At 34.6% G+C, this 11,848-nt stretch overlaps 1 protein-coding gene across 1 annotated transcript; it reads right to left on the bottom strand.

Annotated features, from left to right (window-relative positions):
- Positions 1–214: 214 nt before the first annotated feature.
- Positions 215–3,881, bottom strand: LOC130213627 (uncharacterized protein C2orf81 homolog). The gene is made up of 2 exons (XM_056445371.1): positions 3,634–3,881; positions 215–621 (listed from the first exon to the last, which is right to left on the bottom strand). Exons 1-2 carry the CDS (start codon positions 3,871–3,873, stop codon positions 433–435), a joined length of 429 nt encoding a protein of 142 aa, XP_056301346.1. The 5' UTR covers positions 3,874–3,881; the 3' UTR covers positions 215–432.
- Between the last annotated feature and the right edge of the window lie 7,967 nt (positions 3,882–11,848).

Below are 11,848 nucleotides of genomic sequence, written 5' to 3'. Positions count from 1 at the left end.
AGCATGCCAAACCTGCTTTATACGCCAAGCATATCTAAGTGGGAACTCTTGAAATATATTTAAACTGTAGTTTATTTCTGTGATGAATCATTTCTGCAGAGTCTTTAGTGTCTTATTATCTTTCAGAAATCATTATAATGTGATAATTTGCTGCTCAAGAAACATATATTATGATAATTAATTCACAAAACAGTTGTGCACAGGTGTTTTGTTTTTTTTGCAGGATTTTTCAAAAGAACAGCTTCTCTCTGAAATTGAAAGTCTTTCATCAACATTTAGGACATATTGCAAGTTTTGTGCAAACCAGTAATGAAAACCGAGCTGAAGTCACCCAAAATGATGAGTACTAAAAAATTTAAGTCATAAAATTTTCTCTGGACTCCTAGACACCAACACTGAATGGTTTCTCACGTGTGATAGAGCGCTGTGCAGTTACTTAGTGGTGTGGAGCAAAGGCACACAGCCTTCAGCCCAAGAGTCAATAGAACAAGGCTGAGGTTCTGTGTCCTCCTGCCAAAAGGGCTCATGTTCGGGATCATCTCCTTCATCTCTTCTCAGGAGAAGACATTCAACTGTCTCCACCAGGTTATTTCGAGCCCACCAAACAGAGTAGGGTGTCAGCTGGAAGACAGGTAATTTGTGCATGAGCTCAATGAATGACTCAAAATACTACAGTTGCAAGTTACCTTTTCATTTACATGAACAATAAATCTGTATTACTGTACTTCTTTTTATGTGAACAAAAAGTAAGGCTCCAATGTTGGATTATTTCATTATAAAAACATATTTCAAAATTTTGAAAAGCTGTTTTTTCATCAAACAGTAGCAAAATAACACACATAACAGAACATGTTCATTTTCATTGCTGTCAGAAATTACGAATGGCCATACCATTGACGAAGGTACAGAACTACCTTGTTTTGGCCATGGAATTTAATTTTAAAAAATGAAAAACAATTATTTGACATTTATTTCACAAGATAAATTACAAGATGTAAACTGCAAAATTGCAAAACAGCATATAAGTTAATAATGGGGTATGCACACAGATTTCAGTCAGCCAGCCCCAGGACTTCCGGTTAATTGTCATCCCATACAAAATATCTGCATTTAAGATCTGATTTCTTTAAAAAACAGTGATCATAACTACCTGGCTGAGATACAATATAAAATGGGTCTCAGACAAAACAAGAAGCACTGCATTAAATTATATTTTTCCATGCCATGTCTTTAAACATGGAAATTAATTTTACCCCAGTATTTTCAATAGAATTTCTGCGCTAGTCTGCTGCTAATGATGGCGCCTGCGTTTAAATGGTCTTTTGTCTCTTTTTACACTTTAACAACCAAATGGATGTTTAAGTATATTTAATGGATGTTTAAGTCTATTTGATTATATTTGAATTACATTACAACATCGATGCTTTAAAAGGAAACTTATGAAATTGAAAATAGTCACATAAACCTTTCACCGGAAGTTCATCATTGGCTGAAAAACACTAGCTGTGCATATAGCCCATTACAATTTGATAATGTTGTACTTTTAAGAATAATTTTGAGTTGCAATTATAAACTCATAATTGTGAGGGAAACGATGGAATTGTAAGAATTGCACTCATGAGAACTAAAATCACCATTCTAAAGCTGGATTTATACTTTCGCCTGGCGCCACATCGCGGACCTCCGCTGACTGCGCGCGCACCTCATGAAACAGGCAAGGCTTTTATACTTGGTACATTCGCTGTTGTGAAATTCTTTAAAACGACAGGGGGCGGTCAAAAGAAACTGACCGTAAAGTCAGACAGATAAACAGAGAAGTAGAAAGTTTCCGGAACTACGTCATGTTATTAATATCGTTCAATATGTTTAAACCTATTATTTTTATTATGTTTATAATTTATTATAATGATAATAAGGATTTTTATAACCATTCAAGATTTTTTTTAATCAAACTTTGATGCATCACTTGCTTTTGTTAATATCTCAGACAGTATTACCTATTAAAGTTTGTTAAAATATTACAGAACATTGGTTGCTCTTCAAATAGATTTTTATTATGGCAGGAATAAAAGCAAAACAAAAAAAAGTACACTTTGTAAAAAAATTTTTTTTTTTAAGGTTTAGCCCACTCCACAATTGCCACATTACTGTCTGACTATTTTATGTCCTCTTCTTATGCTAAAAAGGCAATAATGGTTTAACATTCCTGACCATTATCACCAATAAAGCCTAAAAAACAGGGCATCAGTATATTGTAAACTGATAGGTTCAAGTATTCCTTTCCAGTTATTAAAGAATAATTTGTTCCTTAATTATAGTTTTGTAAATATTAAATTGTTTAAATTCTAAATTGTAATATATAAATCAGTGTAAAACCTATGACTGTTGGAAAAACATATTTCTGTGATTGTGTACCTGGGTCTCCACTTTTGTCATGGACTCATCCGTCAGGTTTTTGCAAACTTTTTAACAAAACCTTTCCTCCTTTCCCACGGCTGTTGCAATTTCTAACCAAGAATTATTGATCATCTGGTTATCTCTATGATCACGGATCATAAAGATGTCTGTACAATCGTACCTGTTTCAGACAAAATCTCTTCAAAGTGTTTCATATTCAACTCAAATCAAAGGCGGCGCCACGCAAACTGTTCGATCGATTCTCAAACAAAATCATGAGCTCCGCCAGCCGAAATCATGTCGCGTGCACCCAAAGAAAACCTCTACAAACACAGCAATGATGTCACATTCGCCGTGCGCACTGAAGAGAACTAGCGGACGCGTCGAGTACAAACCAGGCCTAAGAAAAACATAAGTGTGCGATTAAAAACTGTTGCAATTTTGCTTTTAAAATTACAATTGCAAGAAATGAAGTCAAAACTGTAAAACAATGTTGCAATGAAGTCCCAATTCTATGAAAAAAAACTAAATTAGATAGAAATACACAAAACATGGGACAGAAAAATCACAATTGAAAGACAGCTTATAAAATTGCAGTAGTGATGAATAATTTGCAACTCAAAATATGTAACTGATGTAAACTATTATTTCATTTAGATGCCAAGGCAAAATTAGTCAAACAATAAATTGTATTGCTCTTTTAGTTTTACTTGTTTATTACTAAAACAAAAACAAAATATAATACAATTAAAAAGCTCATTCAAAATGCTGATAGAAATTTTAATGGTAACCCTTTACAATAAGGTTGTATTAGTTAATGTAATTACTAACATAAACAATGAACACTACATACATTATTTATTCATCTTTGTTAATGTTAGTTAATAACAGTACATGTTTATGGTTCGTTCATGCCTTAACTAATGATATCAAGCATGAATTTGGATTTTAATAATGCATTGGTAAATATTGAACTATGATTAATAAATGCTGAAGTGTTGTTCATACTTAAATATATTAAATATTGTAATGATGGCTAAGTCTCTCCATAATATCAGACCCTGAGAACTGTTATGAAATTCCACATAGAATCTATACCTGGCAGTTAAAAATTCAGGACCCTACAGCTCCATATTTAACATTTAACCTATCCTTTGAATGAAAAAACAATGAAACTAGCAAATGAAATTCACAAGCAGATACAAGCAGATACATGAACATTTCTTCTCCACTCACCTGTTCTTTTAGATACAGCTGATAGCATCTGTCTATCACTCCCTCCACTAGTTCTGCTATAATGTCGGCCACCACCTCCTCGCCCTCCTCCTGGCCGATCATGCTAGCCCAGCTGGACTGAGTCAGGCGTCCCGGGACAATGTCCACCGTCTCAACAGGCTGGACCACAGGAGAAGCATTAACTGCAGCTGTATCAGTGCGGCTTTTATCAGCCCGTGATTTAGCAGCAGAGCGACGCATGGTCTTCTGTTCTCCTATAAACATGAAATCAAATTAAAATACATTTTCTTTTTCTTTTTTTTGAAAGAAAAATTTAGGCTACTTCACTACATCCCAATGCTTTTTACTCCACCACATGTCATGAAATTAAGTCAGTAATTTTTAACTGTAGCAATCATCATTTGCTCAGAAACACAATTCATTCACAGACCTGTAGCTGGTTCGGGTGGTTCAAAAGACCACTGACAAATGTCCAGAATTTATCCCATATACGAGCTAATTTGTCCTATTTTGACTACTATGCCATAATAAATTGTGAAAATAACCATAGAAGAAGGCATAAGACCATACTCTTTTGGCTGTTGCTTCTGACTGAGGAAAGTTAAATGTGCTGGACAGGTTGTGTTTGCCTAATAAACAACAATATGGCTAGTTTTAAACCAGCATATTTTTTATGATATATGATGTAATCAATTAAAAAAAAAAAAAGAAAAAGTATTATTATCATATTTTTTTCATCCAAATCTTTAGGAAATGTTTTTGGTACATCAAAAAGTGTAGTTGATGACCATCCAACAAGCTAATCCAGCAAAAAATAGTACTTAAAAAGTATTTAAACCTCATAATTAAATAGAAAATGAAGCAAATAACTGCAAAAAGGTCAATATTTTAAGAAAAAAGAACCAACTCTTTCACCAAGCTGGCTACGGGCCTGACTCATTCATGAACTGACCCATTTGCATCTGTCCTAGAGCAAAAAGCATAGAATAACCAAGATGCGACACTGTTGCTATTTAGTAAACAGCCACTAGATGCCGCTAGTGTCACGCGCGTCATTTTTGGATTGAAAATCCAATACAACAGCACGGAAAACTAACATTAGACAGAATGAATCAAAATATTGAATTAAAATATTACAATAATATGCTCTCAGCATAAATGAGTACACCCTCTTTGAAAAGTAAAATTTATCTAGTAGTTTGTATGGCGTCCATGATTTTTTATGACAGCACCGAGATGGAATGAATAAGGTGGCTACACTTTGCAACATCTATATTTTCTATTCTTCAAAAAAGACACCTCTTTTAGAGTTGCTCAACTTAATGTCTCTTCAGAATTCCCCATATGTGTTTAATTGGATTGAGATCAGGGAGACATATTTATATTATATAAACATATTTTACATAAAGCTTTATTAGTCTTTCTTTAACAGACAACACTGTAAAAATACTATATACTATTATAACATAATACTGCAACAAAAAGTGTACTGTCAGCCTGTTATCAACATCCTATTTGAAAGTCATGTTAATTTAACATGTCAGTATTTATTTGTATTATGCTAGTGCATAAACAATGAAATTAAAGTAATTTAAAGTCATTTCATCGAAAAGTGACATTTTCAAGAAAGCAAGTATGGTTAATATATTAAACATTATGGGCTCTTTTTTAACGGTCTAGGCACAAAGTCTAAAGCGCATGGCGCAAAAGTATTGAGGGCATGTCCAAATCCACTTTTGCTATTATTAAGGATGGAAAAATATGGTTTGCGCCGCGGCACATGGTCTAACAGGGTTGTGCTTATTCTCTTAATGAATTATGGGTGTGTTTTGAGAATAAACCAATCAGAATAAACCAATTTCTCTCTTTCATGGATAAGAAAACGGTGTTGTACGCACAGACATCAATTAGCCGACATAATTCATTTTGTTTGTTAAGAGCAAAGATTTGTTTCAAAACTATTTTGAAATTCAGTTCTAATTTCCAGCAAACGAATAAATGAACAATAATAATGAAATGTGGTAAAAAAAACTGAGTTATATCCAAATACATATGCTGTGCCCCATACGGTCCAGAACCTGACAGATGGACAAATCTAAGCTTGTTTTTAATAAAACAAATATAAATATGCATGTAATTGATAATACTGCTAACAATAATAACATTATACAAAAGCAAGTTGTCATGAATATAACCAAAAAAAGCTCCTTGAGATGAAGAAGGCATGCAGGTAGTGGTTTTTATATTTATGTACAGGGCCAGAGCAAGCAGAGCTTCCGCTCTAGGCAAAGGACTGTTCCGCCAGTGTCGCCAGATGTAGCTGGTCGCCTCTATGGACTCGCCGGCCCTGTTTATGTAGAAAAGAATAATTTTTGTAATATTGAATCTTTTACTTCTTCTTCATATGTAAAGATTTTTGTGTATAGTTATACCTCCTACGTGTTTTAAGCAATGTGTAAGTGAGGCGCACAACTAACGTGATCTGCACAATCTTTTTAGTTCCTCAAAAAACAATGCGCCTTAACACACCTCTTTTCTAGACTGAAAACCCAATCAGTCCACAAAGTGGTGCAAATTGATTTGCTATTTAAACAACGTGGCAGAAAATGGGAAAATTTGAGTTTCGGTGGTCTGAAAATAGTGTGCAAGGTGTATGATAAGGCCCTATGTGTGTAAACTATTAAAAGTGCTGATGATTACCAGTCTTGTGACTATAAGTGTTGTATTGTCGTCTTTAAGGTTGTATCTCAGCTTTAATGCTGTTTTAAAATAAATAAATAAATGAAAAAACAAAGCAGCTGCTTGCTATCGCAACAGCAATAAGATCCAATGGATGGCAGATCACTTTCACACCAAAATGGCTGTTGCTGGGCGCTGCTGTTGCAATGGAACATTCTGAGTGTCGCCTCATGGTGATTCTAAGCTTTTTACCTCAAGTCAACAACTTACTAATTCAAATGATGCTTTTAGAGCAATTGGGTCCAGTAAAATCTGTGTGAAATCAAAATCTAATTTTGCTAGAGCACATTGATAGTCTTTAGGTGAACAATTAATCTGTACAAGCTAATCTACTGAAAAAAAGGTTGTTTTGGTAATCTTCAACCAAAGTCTGAGCATTTGCTTCTGCATTTGGAGTGGTGAACCTTATCCATTTACATCTGTTTGGTCACAATATTGTCAACCACACCCATAGACAGCAAAAAGCCCCACCCCCTACTTAATATTATATATCAGTTGGAAGTACATCCATACTGAACATACTGAAATAAAAGTTTCATTGATTCAAATAATCCGGTCAGGGAATCAACAGTTAAAAATTCACTAATTCTAACAATCAACAGCATGTTCGACACCAAACAACTTCCATGTACAAAGGATCATGGAGACCCAAAAAGTCCATCAGTTGCACTCATGATTGTTTTTTACTCTCAATTGTCTGCAGAGGGTGATATATCCTGTTTGGAAGGCACCACTCCAGTTTAATAAATCACTTATTAAAATAATCCTATTGAAGCAAGTCTCTATTTTTGTTATTCATTCATTAATTAATTAATTCATTTTCATTTGGAATGAACCGCCAACTTATTCAGCAAATGATTTACACAATGGATGCCCTTCCAGCTGCAACCCAGTACTGGGAAACATCCATACACTCTCATCCATACACATACACTATGGGCAATTTAGCTTATTTAATTCACCCTATAATAGTGCATGTCTTTGGACTGTGGGGGAAACCGGAGCACCCAGAAGAAACCCACATGAACATGGGGAGAACATGCAAAGTCCTCACAGAAGTACCAACTGACTCAGCCGAGACTCAAACCAGCAACCTTCTTACTGTGTTTTTTGTTATTTCCACTTGTAATTAGTAGTTATATGACAAGTTTAAACTCCGTTACACTTTATTTAAGGTTTCAGTACTTGTTACAGTGTAGTTCAGCTACTGAGGAAATATTAATTAACTACATGTACTATGTTGTTCGGGTTAGAATGTGGGTTGTTTTTAGGGTTAGGTGCATGTAATTTTGATTTATTAATTGTAATTAGGTGTCACGGTGGTGCAGTGGGTAACATGATCGCCTCACAGCAAGAAGGTTGCTGGTTTGAGCCTCGGCCTGGTCAGTTGGCATTTCTGTGTGGAGTTTGCATGTTCTCCCCATGTTTGCATGGGTTTGTTCCGGGTGCTTTGGTCTCCCCCACAAGTCCAAAGACATGCGCTATAGGTTAATTCATTAAGCTAAATTGTCCGTAGGTTACGTGTGTGAATAAGTGTATATGGATGTTTCCCAGCTATGGATTGCGCTGCGTACAAATATGCTGGATAAGTTGGCGGTTCATTCCACTGTGGATTAATAAAGGGACTAAGCCAAAAAGAAAAATGAATGACTGACTAAATGAATGAATGCATAATTCTAATTATTATAGTAAGTACATGGAACATGTGTAACAAGAACAACTTAAAATACAGCACATCCAGTAAGTGTCCACTGCGATTCACTTTCTTCCACATTATAGGCCTTAGGGTTCCACAGTTTACTGGTACTTTACTGGTGGTGCCATTGTAGTTTGGTAGTATCATCATTAATGGTTTATCTACATGTTGCTTGTGGAAAAGTCATATTTTATTTTAATAGTCTATGGAGCCCTTTATGGTTGCAAAACTGTGTAGAATTCGCACCTTTTATGGTCGCCTATTACATGTTCTCTAACGCTTCAGTTCAAATGCACATTTGAATAGGTTAATTTCTGTTAATATGACTGAGTAGCTACAACAACTGTGACAATCTCTTTAAAAAATGACTCACAAAGTGAAATTTTGAATTACTTTGGATCGTTACCTGATAAGATCGAAATAAAAAATAAAAAAATAGATTAAAACCCAAAATAGCAACAAACTGAAACAATATTTGACCACTTTATATAACCTAATTTAGTTGGAAAAATGCTCTTTTGTAAGAAATTTAATTCGGTATAATTTGTATCTTTATTTTAATTTTAATGTATTTTTGTTGGTCAGTTATCTACAAAATAAACAAAAACAAACAATAAATTGTAGGTGAAGTGAGGTGCAAATAATACTTTTTAGCTTTACGAGAATTATGAATTACATTCAAGTAGGCCTATTGTAACATAAAATACAGTATTTCTGACAATTTTCTTTATAACTCCAGTTATGAATTGCAGTATTGCAATACTACTTGGTATTGTGATACTTCAGTTGGTATAGTATCGTTACTATATTAATTAATGGTATAGCGGAAACCCTATGTTATAGTCTTTTTTCCAACAGGATAAAATTTATTATTTTGCTCAAAATATGCATAAAATATCAAATAAGCATAAAATGTGCAAGAAAAGTCCTTATTTTAAATATATATTTTAAATAAATAGATGTCATATATTTATAAATAGGTGACGTGGTGGTGCAGTGGGTAGCGCTGTCGTCTCACAACAAGAAGGTCGCTGGTTCAAGCCTTGGCTGGGTCAATTGGCATTTCTGTGTAGAGTTTGCATGTTCTCCCCGTGTTCGCGTGAGTTTCCTCTGGGTGCTCTGGATGTTCCCCACAAGTTCAAAGACATGTGGTACAGGTGAATTGGGTAAGCTAAATTGTCCGTAGTGAACTGTGAGTGTGTATGGATGTTTCCCAGTGATGGGTTGCAGCTGGAAGGGCACCCGCTTATGCTGGATAAGTTGGCAGTTCATTCCGCTGTGGCGACCCCAGATTAATAAAGGGACTAAGCCGAAAAGAAAATGAATGAATTAATTAATTAATTAATTAATATTTATAAATAAATATTTATTTTCATTTACTTGCATTAAACATTCATCAACGAGAATTTAAAATTTTTAAAAATCAAAAATTTTCATAAGCACACAAAATAATCAAGTGGCCTATTTTTGTAGAAAGAAAAAAACAACGATAACTTACGTTAAAGTAATATTAACATTTTATAGGATATCTGTATTTTAGTTGGGGGACAGCAAGAAGGTCGTTGGTTCGAGCCTCGGCTGGGTCAGTTGGCGTTTCTGTGTGGAGTTTGCATGTTCTCCCTGTGTTGGTGTGGGTTTCCTCCGGGTTGCTCAGGTTTCCCCCACAAGTCTAAAGACATGCGCTATAGGTGAATTGGGTAAGCAAAATTGTCCATAGTGTAGCTGGAAGAGCATGTTGGTAAAAACAAATGCTGGATAAGTTGGCGGTTCATTCCGCTGTGGCGACCCCAGATTAATAAAGGGACTAAGTCAAAAAGAAAATGAATGAATTAATGAATGTATTTTAGTTGAGTACATATTTGTTATGTGTACTTCTACTAAAAACACCAAACATGACATCTTTGCTTTTACATGAAACGCCTATATATGCTAGAGTGACAGAAAATATAAATTAGTAAGCATTATTTTCAACATGATACGCATTTTCTATTAACTTTGCAAGCGTTTAAAAATAAAGTTACAAGTGGCATTTATTTAATATTAACGTATTGTCTGCAAGTATTTTTTATTATTAGAAAATATTCACCACAGTAAAGTTAGTTTGACGGTTGACATTGATTAGACATTCGGTTTGCTTAATAAAATGCTTGGCTCCTGCTAATGTTTGCGTAAAAACTGTCAGATAACGTTAGACTCTCTAATGAACGCCAAAGGTAAAACTAACTTTACCACAGTAAAGTGCATTACAAGTTAAATCAAGCTTTCCACAAGCGACGCTAATGATGTTTTACATAATGGACTTAACACTTAACAATGGACTAAACACTATAAACATGACACGTCAAAGAAGATACCTCATAATATTTATTTCAAAACTCACTCTTCTGTGCTGTCCCTGATGTTGTCTTCAGATCCTGGTTGCCAAGCAGTCAGACTCTTCATGACGACACAGGAAACGACGTGTTACTGCAGCTAGTTTTTTACTATTGAGTTTTTTACTACGGTCACGCCATTTGCGGTTCCGAGAGAGACGGTAAATGAATTCAAATGAGGGATAATCAAAAATCGTCACTTTTGATCATATTTGGATGTATAATAATCATGAATTTGCATGTAGGCTATGCTATTATTCTTTTGTTTAGCTGTAATAGTGTTTTATTTGCGAGTTTACAACAAAATTAATAGTATTAAAGTCATCACCCGTCTGTCATGACTATTCACATTCCTTTTCATATTCACAACTTATTTAGGTGTTTACTGTGTAATTATGACTGTTTTATTGGTTTATTTGTGTTTTTCTGTAAATATTTTCCCCTTTTTCATGTGGAATGTTGCTAAATTAATGAAAAAAAAAATTGTACGAATGTTTATTTTCCCTACATCAATCACATATAAATAAATAACATACCAAAATCATGTAAAATACTGACTTTTTACCGGAGTCATATTAGAAAAATCATAAAAAAACAAAATAGTTTTCTGCCAACTCCACCAGATTATTGTTCTACATGCCCTGATATATCACTGTGCCCACTTTTTATATCATATTACTATATATATATGCAAATTTATATCGAAATACCGGAAATGGGTTTAAAAATCATATCACCGTTATTGAAAAAAAAAAAAACTCGCGATATATATTGATATCAAATTATTGTCCAGCCCTAAACTAACCTATTAATATAATTTTAAAAAATTACTTAATTTATTTGTCATAGAAGATCCGGGAGAAGCCAAGAAGACGTAACTGAAGGCTCAATCCTGACGTCTTTGGAGGGACTGAGCAGTCGTAAGTGTTTTTAGCAAGTTATCACAGATCCTGATGCAGGTTATAAGGGCTGTTCAATCCCTGTGGATTTACATGCATAGCCTTTGCTAGTGATGGCGCTTTCGAAGCACTGCTTCTTTTTTTACAATCTGTGATTGGAAGCATGTGTCAGATTGTGAAGGTTACATCATTCAGTAAACCGGGCGTCATTGTATCATTACTGTTTCAAAACAATTAAACATTCAATGGTGCGCTGGTTTCCATGATTTGAAAAACCTAAATTGTCCGTAGTGGATGAATGTATGGGTGTTTCCCAGCAGTGGTGTACTCTCAGTGCTGGGTTGTGGTTGCTTCATCTGCTGCATAAAACATATGCCAAAGTAATTGGCGGTTCATTCTATTGTGGAGACTCCTGATAAATCAGGGACTAAGCCAAAGGAAAGTAAGTGATGTTGGAATTTTCAATCAATTCCATGCATGTTCAATAAAAAAGGTCAGGAGAGATTTTT

This window comes from Danio aesculapii, chromosome 20 (assembly GCF_903798145.1).
Source record: "Danio aesculapii chromosome 20, fDanAes4.1, whole genome shotgun sequence".
NCBI classification, from domain to species: domain Eukaryota; kingdom Metazoa; phylum Chordata; class Actinopteri; order Cypriniformes; family Danionidae; genus Danio; species Danio aesculapii.
The sequence above is the reverse complement of the archived record's forward strand: the minus strand, read 5'-3'. Positions and strand labels throughout refer to the sequence as shown.